The 19283-nt window shown below is 44.1% G+C and overlaps 1 protein-coding gene and 2 long non-coding RNA genes across 5 annotated transcripts; 2 read left to right on the forward strand and 1 right to left on the reverse strand.

Moving 5' to 3' along the window:
* Positions 1–222: 222 nt before the first annotated feature.
* On the reverse strand, positions 223–18420 carry bma (SCY1-like protein bma). Of its 2 annotated transcripts, XM_033475866.2 has the most exons (18): positions 17523–18420; positions 16328–16504; positions 16049–16183; positions 15721–15936; positions 15503–15623; positions 13573–13668; positions 13270–13415; positions 12954–13084; positions 12094–12208; positions 10940–11085; positions 10709–10862; positions 10375–10621; positions 9326–9494; positions 9057–9238; positions 8009–8065; positions 7594–7820; positions 5836–6101; positions 223–3885 (listed from the first exon to the last, which is right to left on the reverse strand). In XM_033475866.2, exons 2-17 carry the CDS (start codon positions 16478–16480, stop codon positions 5850–5852), a joined length of 2547 nt encoding a protein of 848 aa, XP_033331757.1. In that variant the 5' UTR covers positions 16481–16504; positions 17523–18420; the 3' UTR covers positions 223–3885; positions 5836–5849. The 2 variants fall into 2 exon arrangements, with proteins under 2 accessions (XP_033331757.1, XP_033331768.1); XM_033475877.2 differs by having other exon boundaries at positions 5952–6101; positions 16328–18419.
* LOC117223630 (uncharacterized) lies at positions 3882–8359 on the forward strand. Its single transcript, XR_004490984.2, has 2 exons — positions 3882–4328; positions 4423–8359. It is a non-coding gene; the product is annotated as an uncharacterized LOC117223630 (long non-coding RNA).
* Positions 10489–13552, forward strand: LOC117223621 (uncharacterized). Of its 2 annotated transcripts, none has more exons than XR_004490982.2 (4): positions 10489–11055; positions 12154–12905; positions 12974–13203; positions 13288–13552. It is a non-coding gene; the product is annotated as an uncharacterized LOC117223621 (long non-coding RNA). The 2 variants fall into 2 exon arrangements; XR_013033389.1 differs by having other exon boundaries at positions 12154–12887.
* Positions 18421–19283: the final 863 nt, after the last annotated feature.

Genomic DNA, 19283 nt, shown 5'->3' on the forward strand with positions numbered 1-19283 from the left:
GAAGCAACCGAGTACAGTAAATTCTCTCCAATTTTCCTTCAGTTTGCAAACAGAAATGGACAATTTGGGACAGTAGACGACTGTCGACAATTATAAAAACGAGGCGCAAGGCTCGAATGATCGAAACGTTCTTGTTTACAGGCTGAAGGAAAATTAGGGAGAATTTACCGTATTCGGATTTCTCGAACTAAAAGCGACGGAGGAAACGGACAGTGTTGAACATTGTTCACGTTGCAAGGAAACGCATACTCGACACGTTGTTTCTTTATTGATAGTTTTTGAAAGTAATACACGAAAAATACACTCACGCCAATAATATTGAACAATGATTGAACGAGTCGGAAGGTAGAAGTAGCTCGAGCTCTTTTGTTTGACGAGTCTTGTTTTCAGGGGGGAGGGGTGGGAATCGCGGGATTCGATTTGTTCGCTGTGAACACATATTTTCGACGGGGCATCGATTGAGCGAATCGCTCGTCGACGATTCAATTTTCTAGAACTTTCAGTGCAGAATAACGACAACGACCATGACGACGACATCGTAAACATGATTCTAATAATACGAACGAAAGTGTAACCGTAGACATAACATGCAGATGTAAATATATGTAGATATAGACATAGATATACATATACAGATTAGATAGACATGGAGACGAGGTACAGAATACAGACACAGATACGAGTACGGATTGGGATACGGGTATGGATGTGGGTTCGGGTATGGGTATGGACATGGGTTTGGACATGGATTTGGACATGGATTTGGATAGGTATACGGATACAGATACAGACATAGACGTAGGTAATAGATATTGTAGATATGTATAATATACGACGAGAGTGACGCACTCGATCAAGCGGTCCGTTTAACTCGTTAGCAACCGATGATTGTCCGATACTTTTTTTATCAGTTAGCTGTGTTTGACGAGTATACTCGTCATGGAGAAACGGCAATATTTTGTGACACGACGAGTATACTCGTCGCGCGTAAGAAGCAGCGACCATTGGCTATTTAAATTGTAATTTTAAGGAAAACAAAAACGTATTCTCAAATTTCAAGATGTTCAGAATATTTTGAGGCCAATCCTGCACGAAGTTGTTTACATTGTTATAAAAATAAAATTAGAAAAGAATCACGGTATTGGTGTTCGACGTGCAAAGTGCCGTTATATATTGTTCCTTGCTTCGTTAAATACCACTCTCTCTACAGCAGCAATTTGAATTTTTAACTTTTATAAGTATTCGATTATCCCTGGGTTTTTCGTTTATTATGTATATGGTATATATTAACGTCAAACGAATAAGTAAATATTAGTAATGAAATTGTTAATTTTATCAAATAAAGCCGTCTTTTCGATCCAATATTTTAACAGCGACACTTACATTGTGTTTGACGAGTATACTCGTTTGATTCTCGCGACATATATAGGTGCGCGCTCTGAAATGGAAGCGCCACAGCTAACTGGTTAAATATACATATACGATGCACGGTAATAGCAATTCAACGCAGATAATACGATCGAATAATTTCTGTAGCGATTGTCGTTTAGCAAAGAAGATCTCGAAGCTTCTTTCGAACGTAGTACATACTCGGAGGCTTGTAAATTAGTTTCCGGTAGATAAAGCGTTACAAATGATTGCCACTTGATCGATGATTCGATTGCACATCGGCGGCAAGTTGCCGTTGTAAACAATCGAAGGTATCCGAGACGAACCCAAGGGGATCGAGCAACAGCTGTAGGAAGACCGAGAAATTTGATACACCGCGTGACCTTCGTTCGAGACACAGTTCGCCGCCGAATGACCGAGTGCGTCTTGTATAAATTATCGACTAAACAGGTACGCGTTCAAGGAATCGACGCTTCGAAAGAGAATGATTGTCACATGTTCTGACCGTGTGTGGCGCGATCGGCACGCGGAACACGCTGATCGCGCACGAATATAATAGTTATAATAGTTTAAGACGGACCGAGCAACGCTTCAAAAGTCGGCGAATTATCGAATCGTCGTTGACGTAATTAACCGGTGGCTGGACGAGCGCGCGAGCAAGCAAACACGTGTACGAATCTCGATCGACTATTTTTTGAGCCCGAACGAAGCCTCGGATTAATGCCTCGGGCTAATAATACTCGCGTAACTCGAAAATGATTGTCCACAATTGTCTATGATTGTCCAGGATTGTCCAAGGTAGCTTAAAGTTGTCCGTGGTTCCGTTAGCGCGTGTTTCGATTATGCTGGAGCATTCCGCGCGTTCGGCGAACCTTAAGGACACTTGTTTAGGGTCGCTTGATACGAAGACGCGCTCCCTAGTTTCTCTTGTTTCTCTTTTTTTTTCTAACCTTTCTTTCTTCCCCTCGCTCCTCGGCTTTTTACAGACTTCATACTCGAAGCAGATCACGCGCGAATCGATTCGCGTTCGTCTGGCTCGAAACAATCGCAATAACAGACCAATCGCAAATACCGAGAGAGAGACCGTGGATACGATTATGCTACTGCGCAAATAGTGGCGCACGTTTGATTGATATGTATCGCGGCGCAACGTGACGCACCGAGCGACAACTCGCGCGGCTCGCACAAACTTCCTCGACGGGATCGTGCGGTGGCGCGGTCTTGAAATCTTTTTACAAAAATCTAGATGAAAATTTATAGTACAACAATTGACATGGAATCGCGATATTCTGAATTTTCTATCGCTGAAATGAACGGAGCACACGAAGAGAATGACGGAAAAAGTGTGAGAGAGAAAGAGAGAGATATACGTATGTCCCGAAAATGTCTCGCAATCCGGAAATGGGAGGTTCCCGAGGTCATTCGAAGCAACTTTTTCCTTTGCGAAAATTTTCTCCGAGGTTTCGTTTACAAGTTATTAACGAAATACACTGACCAATATAAGAGGCGAGCTCGGCTGGCGCGCGGCGGCTCAGTCAACGAGTGCACGGAACCCGGTTCCGCTCATTGGCTCGGCCGTCTCGCGCCAAATGATCTCGCCTCTGATAGGTCACTGTTTTTCGTTAATAACTCGTAAACGAAGCCGCGGATCGCATTTTCGCTAAGGAAAAAGTTGCTTCAAATGACCTCAGGAATCCCCTACTTTCGGATTGCGAGACATTTTTGGGACACCCTGTAGAGGTAGAACTCGCCGCCTCTAGACGATAGAGATAGATGCCGCCTCTATCGAGGCAAACATTCGCAGGTACACGCAGCCTATTTGTATACGGCGAAGACACAAAACACATGTTACTTTCGGTACAGCGCGTTCGCGCGGGAACCGCGGGAACAGACGCGCTGCGCGTTCTGTTCCTCAGCTTCGCGTCGCTACGCGCTAAACACAATGAGAGCTTACACTAGAGAGCTTACGACAAAAGTCGCGGGCGGCATGGTACGAGCTACGTACAGTAACGTCTCTCTAATTGACGCCCGGATTATCCACAAAAATGGACAATTTTGGAAGAGAAGACACGATTGTTCGAGCCTTGTGGCTCGTTTTTTTATGGTTATCAATTGTCAACAACTATAAGAACGTGCTGCGGGGCTCGAATAATCGTGTCTCCTCCTCCCAAATTGTCCATTTTTCTGCGCAATCTGAGCGTCAGTTAGGGAGAGACGTTACTGTACACAAAGGCGTTCGGTAGAAAATAAAATCCCATGAAATTTCCATAGTTGCTCGACAGAGTGTCCGCGGGAACGCTGTTCGTCCTCGTTCCGTTTAAACGGGCCAAAGAAATGATTGTACAGTTGACTTTCAAGGTCGCGAGATCTCCTCGCGCTCATGTTTCCGGGTGATCGTAGCTCGTTACCACGATTTCTGCAACGCTTCGACGCAGGCTCGACGATTCAGCGTCGCGACCTCTCTGCTCCTGTGTCGAACTTGCTGAGAAATTGGTACTGGAAACAGACGAAAGGCTGCGATTAGAATTCTTCGGGGAAACGAATCGGATCGAACTACCTGCTGCGACTCGGACCACTGCGATCGACCGAACCCGTGCACGTTCGCTGCTTCTCCTTCGCAGCCGCCTTCGATTTGTAATTGGCAAGACGACCTACCTTTCCCATCTCCTTGAACGTCGGAGCGTGTTTGTCGGCTATTTCGACGGAACGCTATGGAACCATTCGATGGGTCGATTCGAAGATCGAACGACAGTGGAACACGTGCATGTGGCTAAATTAACCGCGAAGCGGAAGTGCGGGTCTCGGCAAGTCAATGAGAACACAGGTTAGACTAGAGCTGGATCAGGGAGGAGAAAGAGAAAGAGAGAGGGAGAGAGAGAGAGAGAGAGAGAGAGAGAAGCAAAGAAACTGGGAAAAGTACGAAAGCTCTCGAGCAGGTGGTGGGCAAACAATTCTTCTATATTTCCAACAGAAATTGCAAGTATCGCGTGAACGTCGGTTTAGAGGGCTAAGTCGAGGCTTGTTTGTTTACAGTATGCGCTAACGAGATGCGTGCAACTCGCTATTGGAACGACACAGTGCAACGAAAGTCGCTCGCTCGACGGATCATCTAATTGCAAGAGCGTTACTAGCGCGTTACAGTTCGAGATATCGACGGGAAATATTGGCCTGTTTCACGGTTCACAGTCGAGAGCTGCGAAGGGGCGGAGAAGAAGAAAGACTGCTTTGGACGACCAATATTTGCCGCCGTTGTCATGCCGCACAGTGGTCGATATTCATGTAAAGTGGGACAAAACGAAAAAACAAATTGTTTTATAAATTCAAGATTATTGGATAATTTGATCCGTTAGTATCTGACACGTGTCCGATTATAAGCGGGAAAAATGTGTAAACAAATTGAATTTATTCTCAGAAGTAATTTTTCTCTCTCACCGAAATAGCTTATTAACTTATTGAAAATCCTGAAAATATGACTTTAAAATATTGCAATAATAATCATAGTCTATAACATATGTTTCGGTGTAACAAGTTCGTTGGAATGCGTTCGAATCAATTGTTTCTTGTTGTAACTACGGTATAAGACTGAAAATCGTAAACACAAGTGCCTGTTAACCTGCGGGATGGCCAATTTTCATTTATTTCATATATTATCAATTTTATAAATTTTATTGCACTGCCGATGGGAAAAACCAGTTACAGTAATGTCTCTCTAAGTGACGCTCAGATTGTCCACAAAAATGGACAATTTGGGAGCTTTACATAACTTTGACATTACCTTGACAATTCGTAGCTATAAAAAACGAGCTACAAGGCTCGAATAATCGTATCTTCTCTTCCCGAATTTTCCATTTTCGTGGACAATCCGAGCGTCAATTAGAGAGACATCACTGTACTCTCTTAGCTCTGTTAATTTAACCGTGACAATTCGTAACTATAAAAAGCGAGCTACAAGACTCGAATAATCGTATCTTCTCTTCCCAAATTGTCCATTTTCGTGGACAATCCGAGCGTCAATTAGAGAGACAAACCTACACATGTTAACGATCACGCTCCGTGCAACCTCATTCCCGTCAGAAATCTGTAATTGACAAAGCAAGACGAATCGCGTCGCAACAAATTGCCATTTTCCTCTCTCTCTCTATGATGAATACACTCGCGCATAGTTAGAGCTAGCCAAAGTAATTCATCAACGGCGATATCGACAATGATTAACGTCATCCGATACGAAGCGAAAGCTTGCAAAGTCTTAACACGTCATCGACCGTCGAAGTATTTTCTATCAACAGAACGCGTCATTGATCAGGGAGGTATTCAAACGATCACAGTCCGCAAAATGATGAGAATCGACCACCGTGACACCATGATCTCTCTATCGCAGAGCACTCTATGCCAAATAGAAAAAGTGAGAGGCGCTGCGACGATGGATAAGCTACTGATTATCCTTACACTGTAACGAAGGGTCAATGGGAAAGCTGTCCCGGTAGCTGGAGTAATGGAGAAAGTGTTGGTTGTGATGGTGGTGGTGGTCCATTGAGGTTCAGGCAGATGGGGAGTTGTCTTACCATGCTGGAGCCAACCTGCTGCAGCAACCCGGTGCCCTGTCGGGACGACGTGGACGAACTCGACGGACGCCTCGTTCCTCGTATGCTGGTCAAGCTCGGGCTGCTGAGCAAGTACGGCACGCTGCTACTGATTATCGGCATCCCACCGCACTGTCAATAATACCCGAACAGAATCAATTATGTACAGTAATGTCTCTTTAAGTGACGTTCAGATTGTCCACAAAAATGGACAATTTTGGAAGAGGAGATGCGATTGTTCAAGCCTTGCGGCTCGTTTTTATAGCTATCGATTGCCAATAACTATAAAAACGAGTCAAAAGGCTCGAATAATTGTATCTTCTCTTCCTGAATTGTCTATTTTTGTGGACAATCAGAAGTAATTTTTCTCTCCCACCGAAAATAGCTCCAACTTATTGAAAACCCTGAAAATATGACTTTAAAATATTGCAATAATAATTATAGTCTAAACATGTGTTTCGGTGTAACAAGTTCGTCGGAATGCGTTCGAATCAAGTTTCTTGTTGTAACTACGACATAAGACTGAAAGTCGTAAACACGTCCAAGTGCCTGTTAGCCTGCGGGACGACCACATTTTTCATTTATTTCATATATCATCAATTTTATAAATTTCATTGCACTGCCGATAGGAAAAACCAGTTACAGTAATGTCGCTCTAATTGACGCTCAGATTGTCCGCAAAAATAGACAATTTTGGAAGAGGAGATACGATTCATCGAGCCTTCCATAACCTTGACATAACCTTGACAATTCGTGGCTATAAAAAACGAGCTACAAGGCACGAGCAATCGTATCTTCTTTTCCCAAATTGTCCATTTTTGTGGACAATCCGAGCGTCAATTAGAGAGACATTACTGTACTTTCTTAGCTCCCTTAATTTAATCGTGACAATTCGTAACTATAAAAAATGAGCTATAAGGATCGAATAATCGTATCTTCTCTTCCCAAATTGTCCATTTTTGTGGACAATCCGATCATCAATTAGAGAGACATTACTGTATACCATTCGTATAATTGAACGGTATTTCAAAGATAATCAAATTAATGCAATAAAATGCCCTACACGCTCTCCAGACAGAAATGCTTCGGGCAAAAAGTGTGTAAAACTGAAAAGATTGATAACGAATTCTCGAAAAGTATTAATATTGTTAATAAAATATTAACATTGTACATTTTAAGACTGACGTCGAATATGAAAATGAACAAATTTCGTACGTGTCCAGTAAAATTGGAACACCGCAATTATGAAGCATGATAATATAGTTTCATACTTTCGAATACAAGAATTCTCTTCCGATATACAGTAATGTCTCTCTAATTGACGCTGAGATTGCGCACGAAAATGGACAATTTAGGAGGAGGAGATGCAATTATCCGAGCTTTGCGGTTTGTTTTATATAGTCACGAATTGTCAACGATTATAAAAACGAGCTGCAAGGCACGAATAATCGTATCTCCTCTTCCCAAATTGTCCATTTTTGTGCACAATCTGGGCGTCAGTAAGGGATACATTACTGTATCGCGTTCGGTTCGCCGAACATACTTCCGTGTCCGCGGAAATTAGTCGACGACGCTCGAAATAACGAATTCGAGAGAAGCGATGGAAAATGAGAAGGTACGATACCGTGGGTGGTGACAAGTTGATGCGTGATCCATGCGGATCTTGGGAACCGGTGCTCGAGTGACGCCGGAACGGCATTCCACCGCCGGGTGTCCCACCGGGTGAGCTCACGCAGGATTGCGCGACGCGAATCTTTGGCGCCGTCAGCGTGTTGTCCGATAAACGTCGGTTCGTAAAGATGTTGTTCACTCTGAGGAAGTTGCCGTCGTGCTTCGAAAGCGAGAACCATTCTATCACGGGAGCAACAAAGCGATAATATATCGTATCGTTTAATATGCATTGTTTACCGCACGTTGTTGGCGGTCGGTTCGACAAATGCGTTCAGACCTTGATCTCCGAAAATCGAAGTGAAAGTGACGTAAATATTATAGTACGAGCGTTTGCAACAAATGTGTATGAATAATAGATCGTCGCTTACCCGCCACTGAATTCTTCCTCGCCATGTTTTCGGCCGAGGCTGTCATCGATATTGAACCTACGCCGCGGCGGCAGTCAATTTTAGTCAATTTTACGATGAACAATTAACCCTTAGCGCTCCGTTGGCTTCGCTATGGAGACATACGTCATTTGTGCCGTAAATCCGAAGGCTCTGCTGCGGAGCCAAATGTTTTTAGCAGAATTACGCCGAAGATGCTATGTTTTTGTCGACGTTGGCAATTATTATTTGTAGTGAAAACGTGCTTAGCGTGTGTACCATTACGATTAAAACATTTGTTGCCCATTTTTATACTTAGCAACATAAAATGAATAAAATCAAACGCTTTCGCAAGGACGTGTAATCTTTTCCGCTCAAAATGAGACTTCCTTTATCTCGGGCGCTTTGCTCCAAAAATGTGCCGGTGTTGCTGGTAGTGATATTTTTCAGAAAAACGCTGTTCAACTTTATCTTAGAACGTCCGAAGAATATTTACTAATTTTTAATTTAATTTAATTGTTAATCGAGCCGATTCCAGCGAAGATTAACAATAAAAAAATTCCGGCAAACTCGTGCAAAAGATATTTTTGTTTCGATAATTCCGTATCCAAACAGAATTCAACAGACGATTCGCAATGCTAATTTTATAATAAATCGCGTCAAAGAACACGAGGGTTATATTTATTTAAGAATTGCGAAGAATATCATTGATAGTAAATTTACCCGTTTCGATGAGGATGCATTTGCTGCTTGGAAATTTCGGTCACAATTCACGATGTCGATGCACCGACCTCGCATAATGTTAAGTAGATACCAGTACGATTAAAACATTTGTTGCCCATTTTTATACTTAGCAACATAAAATGAATAAAATCGAACGCTTTCGCAAGGACGTGTAATCTTTTCTGCTCAAAATAAGACTTCCTTTATCTCAAGCGCTTTGCTCCAAAAATGTGCCGGAGTTGCTGGTAGGTAGTACTCGAGAAACGCGTGGAGCGCTAAGAGTTAACAACGAGCCTGTGTTATGAGAGAAACGCGCCGCTTTTCTTACCCGTGCTCGCTTTCCTGGCCATGTCCTCGGCGGAGGAAGTTTTACGTTGCTCCACCCGGAGGTTCGGTATATTGAACGGCGGGACATGCATGTTATCCGTGCTGTACTGATGTCGCAAGCTCCAGTGCTTCTCCGGACTCAACGAGGACGGGTGGTTCAACGATAATTGATTCCTCTGATTTCTGTTGGAGATCGACGGAACAAGAGCAAATTAGGCAAGAACCTGTCGGATCGAGGTGTCGTGTTGCGAAATAAAACGTTTCCGTCACCTTTCGATGTGGCTGAACATCTGCTGTAAAACTTTCACGAGTATATCGAACTGATCGAGGTTCAAAGCTGGGTTGATCGTCTGAGGCAACAAGGAGGGCATCGCTCGGGTCGCCATCCAGCTCACCGTGAGCCCATACTTTTTATCACTCAACATCAATCTATAAATTTCTGGCGACGAGCCGTGTTAGTAAACGATCGTGATCAAGGACGAACGGGTAAGGAATCGGGGTTGGTGAAATTTTAGTCTTCTTGTACGATGTAACATTGCTGTTGTACATAGTATGTATACAGGGTGTCTTAGGATCAAGTTAACAGAAAAGGGTGGGAAAGGGTGATTCCCGAGGTCATTTGAAGTAACTTTTTCCTCGGCGAGAATGCAATCCGCGGCTTCGTTTACGAGTTATTAACGAAAAACGCTGACCAATGAGAGGCGAGCTCTCCTGGCGCGACGCGGCCGAGCCAATGAGCCGAGCAGGGCTCCGACCACTCGTTGACTGAGCCGCGTCGCGCCGGCTGAGCTCATCTCTCATTGGTCACTGTTTTTCGTTAATAACTCGTAAACGGAGCCGCGGATTGCATTTTCGCTGAGGAAAAAGTTACTTCGAATGACCTCAGGAATCATCCCTTTCCAGGTGTTAACATAATTATGGAAAAGCCTATGTAGCATGTGTATACATATAGTACAGGGATGGCCAAAGCGTATACAGGGTGTCCCAGGTTTTAATGTTCAAACTTTGTCAGTATATTCTATGGCACAGAGTAAGAAAAAAATGTTATGTAAACATAGGTCATATAGAGCTTTATTAAGAAGTTATAATAAAAATTCGTTCAATGAAATGAAAGAGAATAGAAACTACTTCCCTTACTACCTCCATCAACCCATATACGACCGCCTATAATTTAAATACATAATTAAACTATAATTTAAACCGCCTATAATTTAAAAATGCAGATCGTCCGCAGCGATCGAAAGTTTGCCCACCCCTGATATAGTAGAATAATATCGCAAACCGTAAGACTGTTTCGGAGTCATCGTGTGTATACTCACTTACAACCCGAACGATAATCTCCGGCTCTTGAAGGTGAGCGTTATACAACAACGGCAGGATCATGTCGACGATCTCCTGCTTCTCCAACCGATTTAGTATACAGGGGACCACGTTCAACAGCACGCGAGCGTCGACCGAGTTCTGTTCGAACGCTTGAAGCAATTTTGGCAGAATGATGCTTCGGATGGCGTCGTCGTCTGTGATGTAGTCGGTCATCACGTTCGTAGCTGCTACGAACGCGGCGGTCTAGAAAAACGAGCAGATTTTTCTCTCGAGCCGTATCGAGTTTGCTAGTGCGAACTGTCTGTGAGAACGGTCGGTTTTCGTACGTACCTGTACCTGCGTCGTTGAATTGTTAAACGAATCGTAAAGCAAGTGAAGCACTTCCGACTCCCGGTACTTTCTCTGTGTTCTCATTAGTATCAAATGCAAATTTTCTAGGAGCGTGACCGTTCCCTGAATCGATTTATGACTCGCGAACAGCTTGCTGCGAAAACGGATACGGTCGTTATCGTTGTTTCCGATCAAAAAGTGTCACGAAGAAGGAGGAAGACGATCGAATACCTCAATGCTGGATAGATGATGTTATCGTATTCGTCTTGAGTACTCTCTTGCACGATGTAAAATACTGACTGTAGAACCGCCGACTGAACTTCTTGGCTTTCCAATTCGATTTGCAGGTACGTCCAGATATGCTGGTACCATAGTTTCTGCGAATTGAAGCGCATAAGGTAGGATTCACGGTTAGCGAGTGTTCGGGTGTTAACAGATTCACCACACATTTAACCAGTTAGCTGTGTTCGACGAGTATACTCGCAATAGAGAAATGGCAATATTTGAGCCGTTTATTTTGAAAGTGGCGTAAGTCACTTTTTTTTTTTTAAATGAAAAGATACCGTTCAATTGTAATTAGTGTTACCATTAACTCGATTTTTTTGAAAAAGTGACTTATGCCACTTTCAAAATAAACGGCTCATTTTGTGACACGACGAGTATACTCGTCGCGCGTAGGAAGTAGCGACCATTGGCTATTTAAATTGTAATTTTAAGGAAAACAGAAACGTATTCTCAAATTTCAAGATGTTCAGAATATTTTTAGGCCAATACTGCACGAAGTTGTTTACATTGTTATAAAAATAAAATTAGAAAAGAATCACGGTATTGGTGTTCGACGTGCAAAGTGCCGTTATATATTGTTCCTTGCTTAGCTAAATACCACTCTCTCTAAAGCAGCAATTTGAATTTTTAACTTTTATAAGTATTCGATTATCCCTGGGTTTTTCGTTTATTATGTATATGGTATATGCTAACGTCGAGTGAATAAGTAAATATTAGTAATGAAATTGTTAATTTTATCAAATAAAACCGTCTTTTCGATCCAATATTTTAACAGCGACGCTTACATTGTGTTTGACGAGTATACTCGTCGTCGCTTGATTCTCGCGACACATATAGGTGCGCGCTCTGAAATGGAGGCGCCACAGCTAACTGGTTAATAATACAGTAAATTCTCCGGAATTGCCGCTCAGGTTGTACCTAAAAAAATGCACAATTTGGGAAGAGGAGATACGATTATTCGAGTATCAGCAACCATAAAAACGTGCCGCGAGGCGCGAATAATCGTGTTTTCACTTCTCAAATTGTACATTTTTATGCACAATCTGGGCGACAATTAGGAAGAATTTACTGCACCACACTCGGGCTAGATTACCAATTACCTTTGGTATATAAGGTAATATCTCCTTAAGGCTAGCTGTGTAAAAATGCTCTTTCTGCAGCACAGTTTTCATCTCGCTCACGTCCAGGAATTGGAGAGCTTGCACCGAAGGGTCACTGCAAAGACAACGAAGTTCGATGGAACGTCGTCCCCGATGTCCGAGGAGCATAATTATTCGAACGACGGAACATTTCGTATTCGATCGTTTCAGCTTAACCCCTTGACATACAAATAAAACGGATCTTGACGCGCCCGAAAAATCCTATTTAATTTGGCTCAACCAAACGGTTACGCGCAAGCTGAGAAAGAGAATGTCTTATTTCGAAATTTGGATTACCGATTTGTGGATGCAACTTTGTTATTGGTACTGTCGAGAAGGTGGGATGGTGTATTGAACATTGTAAACAAACCAGAATCGACGCACAAGCGAAGCAATCGAGTACAGTAAATTCTGCCCAATTTTCCTTCAGTTTGCAGACAAAAATGGAGAATTTGGGACGAGAAGATACGATTATTCGAGCCTCGTGTCTCGTTTTTATAGTTCCCGATCGTCAAGAATTATAAAAACGAGGCTCGAATAAATCGTATCTCATCTTTCTAAATTGTCTATTGTTGTTTACAAGCTACAGGAAAATTAGAATTAGAGAACCTGACGGAGCTCTCGACGAATTAGACTCGTCAAAGTCTACAGTGGCACACGAAATGAACGGCGACTCGTCATTGTATGTCAAAGGGTCAACGTACTTTTTTTTTGTTGGAGATCAAAGTCGCGTTTCGTTCGAATAAAGATGAACGGTAACGTTTATACCCACGGTACACATATATAGGCAAGGCTTAAGATGGTTGGTTATCGCTACGTACTGAAAATATTTGATCTGCAGCATTGTTTGAACGGTCGGCCTTTGTTCCGGCTCGTTGTGCAACAGATGAGAGACGGCTTCCCGCAGAGGCAGCGGTATCGAAGGCAACATCACGGCGACTTGTGTGACAAGCTGCGGTGCAACAACATACGAAAAAAATGCCCCTTTTGGAACCGATCACGATCACGATCACGACGGATCACACGTTCAATAGCGAAAGAGAAAAGACTTTGGAAAGAAGAGAACAACGAGTAGGAAGAATGTATCTTAAGAGAGTCGACGAGAGTCAACGAAAGTAAACCCGTGAATCAACTCACGTTATCTATTTGCTTCAGGTATTCGGTGCAACTGTGATTCGCTTGAATCAGTGGCCGACCTTGATTGAAAATCGCGCATATTGTCATGCCGAAGCTGTACATGTCGCTGTAGAAGCTTCCCTGTTTCTTTTGCTGTATTTCTGGAGCTACGGGGCCGCAACGTTACGCGTTACACGCGTTCGCCACGTTACACGGTAACGCGTAACGCGTGTCGAATTCGAATGCAAGTTTAAAAAAGAAAAACGGATCGTGACAATAAAACACAACTGTGCGCTTTCTCGAACAGATTCTCTGCATGCTTACCCGTGTAATCGAGATTGGGCTGCGTCATTTTCGGCGCGTGCACATGGTTCGTCCACGGTTGCAACGGTATCGGCATCTCGTCGCTAGTGTTCTCTTCTAAAAGGGAAAGAAAGAAACAACAAAAGGGCCGTTAGAACGTGTCCTGCGAGACGACGATAACTGCGATTAAGCAACGACGACGACAACAACGACAACGACAACGAAATACGCGGACCAATGAGAGGCGAGATCAGCTGGCGCGGGGCGGCCGAGCCAATGAGGGTAGCTCGCATCTCATTGGTCCACTGTTCTTCGTTAATAACTCGTGAACAGAGTGGCGGATCGCATTTTCGCTCAGGAAAAAGTTACTTCGAATGACCTCAGGAATCATCCCTTTCCATAATGTTAACATAATGTTCTATGTAACTTAATGTCCCATAATGTTAACATAATTATAGGAAAGCCTGTGTAGTGTGCGTATACAGGGTGTTCCACAATTGTTTTAACAGCAGAAAATGAGGCTTAGCTGAGGTCATTCGAAGTAACTTTTTCCTTAGCGAGAATGCAATCCGCGGCTTCGTTTACGAGTTATTAACGAAAAACGCGGACCAATGAGAGGCGAGATCAGCTGGTGCGAGGCGGCCGAGCCAATGAGGGGAGCTCGCCTCTCATTGGTCCACTGTTTTTCGTTAATAACTCGTGAACAGAGTGGCGGATCGCATTTTCGCTCAGGAAAAAGTTACTTCGAATAACCTCAGGAATCATCCCTTTCCAGGTGATAACATAATTATGGTTACAAAGCGATATCTCCATTATCGTTAATGATACGCAGAAATGCTTGAGGAACAAATTGTTTGGTTCGAAGGGACACATGTTGTGGTGGAAATCATTTTTTTGTAAGGGTTGTATTTTTTGAGATTTCATGGTCATCGACGTTTTTTCAAATGGGATTACATATTTCTATTATATTATATCACGATAGCTAAGATCAAGACGAATCTAATAACCTATAATACCATGACCATCGTGTGACCTTGGGTGCGAAAGAAGGAATTTTTAGACATGGACACGCATAATGAAATAACTACAACAGGGAGATCAACGATGAAAAATTTATTGTAATAAATGTTCAAAATTATTTCCATTGACTTCAAGACATTTATTAATGCGATTATGAAAACTCTGACAGAGCTCCATACTCCATACCAAAACGTTGTACCAAAAAGCGTGATGTCTACCGAAAGGAACATAGCATATATATAAACATATGCTGGCATTTGGTATCAATAAACGTGTTGTCCATGTCTAAAAATTTCTTTATTTTTCGTACCCAAGGTCACACGAAGGTCATGCTACTATAGGTTATTAGATTCGTCTTGATCTTAGCTGTCATGAAATAGTGATAGAAATATGTAATCCCATTTGAAAAAACATCGATGACCTTGAAATCTCAAAAAATATGACCTTTACAAAAAAATGATTTCCACCACAACACATGTCCTTTCGAACCAAACAATTTGTTACTGAAGCATTTCCGCGTATCATTAACGATAATAGAGATATCGCTTTGTAACAGAGTCACTGAGACACCCTGTACAGTACAGGGGTGGCCAAAGCGTCGACCGCGTAACTAAATTCTCAGTCGCCCGCCTGTCTGATATTACCAATGTTTATTCCAAATTCGAACTTATTTTTGGCTTTAAATTACTACTTCCCTTACTACCTCCCTCAACACACACGCACACGCGACCGCCAATAATTTAAATACATAATTAAACTATAATTCAAACCGCCTATAACTTAAAAATGCAGATCGTCCGTAGCGATCGAAAGTTTGGCCACCCCTGATATAATAGAATAATATCGAATAGAGAAGAACAGCGAGAAGAATAATACAACAACGACAACAACAACAGCAGCAGCAACAATAGCAGCAGCAGCAGCGACTTACCGATAAATTCAAGACCAGACAGTTTCCAAGTGCCTCTCTTGGTAATTATAATACTAGCGGGGCAAACGTTTCTATGGAGAATTTTACAAATTCCATGAAGAAATAGCAAGGCCTCGGCGATCTGACGCGTCCAATGGGAAGAGAGAAGAAAAAAGAGGGAATCAGAAGATGGGAAGACGCGAAGACAATCGAATCGCGCCCGCTACCCCGCGTCTCACCTGCAGCAGCCCGTACTTAATCTCGATCTCGAGCAGTTTGTATTCCTTCGCGAATGTGGTACGATGCCCGGTAGCCGAGGAGGCGTGTTTCGCGGTATTGGTCGACGGCTGATCGAGATTGCTCGTCTCCCTATAAGCTAACACGTTCGCGAGACTAGCCAGAACAGGCTCCGAGACGAATGCCAGACTGTCCGAGCATTCCTCGACTTCGTACGCCTGTCGGGGAAATAAACGACAAATCACCAGAAACTCTTGCCCAGTCGCGAGTTCTCGGTTGCCAGTTGCCGATCATCGCGAGTCGCGAGAGGTTTAAATTCCCCCGGCTTACCTGAAGTATCTTCTTATGGCTGATGCACTCCATCTTCAGCGCGCCTTTCCGCAGAATATCCGTGACCATCTCCTTCCGTTTCGGCTTGCACAGCTTCTCGACCGATCTCTTGTCGAACAGAAATATCGAGACCTCCTGGAAACCACGGATGAAAGTCACGGTCACTGTGTCATGGTCGCGCGATTTAGGTCACGGCCACGGTCGGCACACGGTCACCGTGTCAAGGTTACGCTAATCGCGAGCCGCTCGTCTCGACGACGACGAATCCGTCTTTCTTACCTTCTTGTCCTCTTTCTTGTATCCATCGTAAATACGCCAAGCGTTTTCGGGTCCCGCGGTGGCCGACTGCTCCCCCACTTCGTAAATATTGTTCAGAGGATTCGAGAGGAGAACGCTCGGCGTTGATCCGCTTGCCTTCGACTTCGGGAACATGACGTGTCTCGCGATGATTGAATCCTTAAACGTTCATCGAATCAACGGAATTCCTCTCTTCGCGTCTTCCCGGCACTCTCGACTCGCCCAATTCGAACTGTTACACCGAAGACCGCGACGTGTACCTGCCACACACACACACATACACCCCAGAAAATCGCTTTTCTCGCGACAACAGATTCAATCGAACCGAAAGGAGAACCTAACGGCCGTATAAATTGTCGCGAACGACGCGACTTCCCTGTCTTCTCGTTCCATCGGTTTTTCCTCGACCCTCCGCGCTTTCCGTACGATAGATACTCCGCCCGCGAAATCCACGGCGAGCTGAATGAACGAAACTGCGACTTTTACGATCTCGAAAATCGTCGATCGAACACCGTTCGCCGATTGAAATCGGATCGACCGTTTAATACCGCCAACGAGAGCCGCGCTGGGAGCCGAAGGATCAAAGTACGGCGTAAAGTCGGATTACGTTTGCGGATCGTCGAATCCGGCCGTAAGAGCGGCGGAGAGGGTGGTGAAATTGCTCGGACTTTCCGTGCGGATAAGAGAAAGAAGTCGGCTTCCTCGAGATGCGGTCGATCGTTCGTGGGGGAAGAGGGTTCGAGGAGGACGACGAAAGAAAACGGGAGTCGGGGTCGATTACGATTTAATCCATTCTGCAGCCGCAGGGGAAACTGGATCGATCCCGAGTTTAGTCCGCGTTCGGAGGGGTCGACGTAAGACGGCGAGGGAACGTTTTCTTCTATTTTTTTTTTATCTCTCTACGATCGAACGTACGCGATCCGCGTCTTCGTCGAGCGAGAACCGTCGGATGAAACGCATCGAACGGACTACGCGGACTCGCGTATGTCGCGAGTATTATACATCGGCCAGGACAATTTAACCCGGATCGGAGAAAAGAAAGTTAAAGTCCGGATAGGAGAGAGAGTCGACGTAGATGTAGGAGAAGGAGATAGAAGAGGAGATAGAAGACGGGAGAGGAAAGCGAGTCGACCAAGAAGAAAGAGCGAGTCGATTCGCGAGAGCGAGAATGGCTCACCTGTTGCCTTAGCGAACGAGAACCGTGCAGCTCCGCATAGAAGCACTAGAAGCGGCACCAAGAAACCGAAAGAAGGGTATAATGTGCGCGATGCGCGATCACTCGGGGCTCGGGGCTCGGAGCACGCGCGCGCGCCACTCGGAAACCCGCTGGGAACCCACTGGGAACCCGCCAGGAATCCAAAGGAACGGCCGGAACGAGCAGGATCACGCAGGACGCGCGATTTCACCGCGATTCCATCGATTCAAATTCACCCACTACCGACACCATCGCTCTCCTCCCTCGGTTCCAACGAGCCGTGTACTCCCCGTCGTCCCTTTCCCTCGGTTCCCGTGCCTTTTTTACTTTCTGCTTCAGCGTAGCTGAAACGCGTCGACGATCGCATTCCTTTTCCTCGTCCTTACGCAGCCCCTTCGTCGTCGTCGTCCTCGGTAGATGCTGTCAACGTCACCGGCTACGTCGACGTCGGCACTGACGTCGTCGCTTCGCAGACATCAACGCGTTTTCACCCTCTCCGACCCGCTGCCCTCCGGTCCCGATTCGTCCTCGAGGATCGCGTTATCGATATCGCACAAATTAACGGTGTCGTCATTCGACGCGAGGAACTTGCAACCAGGTGATAAAGAGACGCATGCGCGCTCGCCCCGGTCCCGGCTGCGGCTCTTTGACCACGACCTCGGTTTTTCACGAGCTCCTGTTCCGCGGCTTCGAGCACGGTCCTTGCTGATCCTGACGGCGCGGCCCGCGCAGTTCTGGTTAGGAGGAACCGCGATGGTTCCTGGCGGGACATATACTCTCTGGCTACGGTGGAGCTACGTAGAACGTTGTAACGCGAGGCAGGAGGCAGCCACGGTTCGTGGGAACACGTTCGTTCTAGCCCCGAATCTAGGCACCAGGTGCTATGGGTCGCGGCTTTTAGGATACGGATCGCACCTATGGGACACGATCAGTAAAGAAAGGAAACGGAGGGAGGGAGAGGGCCGGCGAGAGGGAAAGGGAAAAGGAAAGAAAGTGGGAAAAGCGGGGTGGGGGTGCAAGGATATGGGGAATGAAAATAGATCCAGCTGCTTTTCTTACCTGAACCCTAAATGTTTCAACGTTTGAACTGTAATGCCTGAAAGCGATCGGTTTGTATTTACTTTGAAAAATAACGAGACAGCATTTGTCGAGACGTTGCAGAATTTTTATTACGGAATACAACTTGAAAGATAAATTATTAATTAATTGAAAGGTTCAATTATCCGGGAAACGCATCTGAGAGTGCCTCGCATTAACATTATATTATACTAAATATATTATGATAAATATATTATACTAAATGTTTCAACGTTTGAACTGTAATGCCTGAAAGCGATCGGTTTGTATTTACTTTGAAAAATAACGAGATAGCATTTGTCAAGACGTTGCAGAATTTTTATTACGGAATACAACTTGAAAAATAAATTATTAATTAATTGAAAGGTTCAATTATCCGGAAAACGCATCTGAGAGTGCCTCGCATTAACATTATATTATACTAAATATATTAAATATAATATATAATATACTAAATACTTTTTATCCGTAATAGTTATTGGAAAGGTAGATAACAATTTAATAATTTTATATATACATATTTTTCCATCAAAATCGCTAAAGTTCACCAAATAACAGAAATACTACTTTCAAATCATTTACACGCATGTATTTTGGTTGCCTATAGCTGAATACATATCGTCTATTCTTGTTTTGTTATTTCACATTCATTTTTTTACACGAATC

The sequence above is a fragment of the Megalopta genalis genome, chromosome 1 (genome assembly GCF_051020955.1).
Source record: "Megalopta genalis isolate 19385.01 chromosome 1, iyMegGena1_principal, whole genome shotgun sequence".
In the NCBI taxonomy this organism is placed as follows: Eukaryota; Metazoa; Arthropoda; class Insecta; order Hymenoptera; family Halictidae; genus Megalopta; species Megalopta genalis.

Bases quoted from the DNA above. Each gene is read 5' to 3' on its own strand.
- bma (XM_033475866.2), bottom strand. From the start codon at position 16,480: ATGTTCCCGAAGTCGAAGGCAAGCGGATCAACGCCGAGCGTTCTCCTC. The intron at 15,937-16,048 runs GTAAGCCGGGGG...TTTCCCCGACAG, and splicing joins GCCATAAGAAGATACTTCAG to GCGTACGAAGTCGAGGAATG. The intron at 15,624-15,720 runs GTGAGACGCGGG...TGGACGCGTCAG, and splicing joins TTAAGTACGGGCTGCTGCAG to ATCGCCGAGGCCTTGCTATT.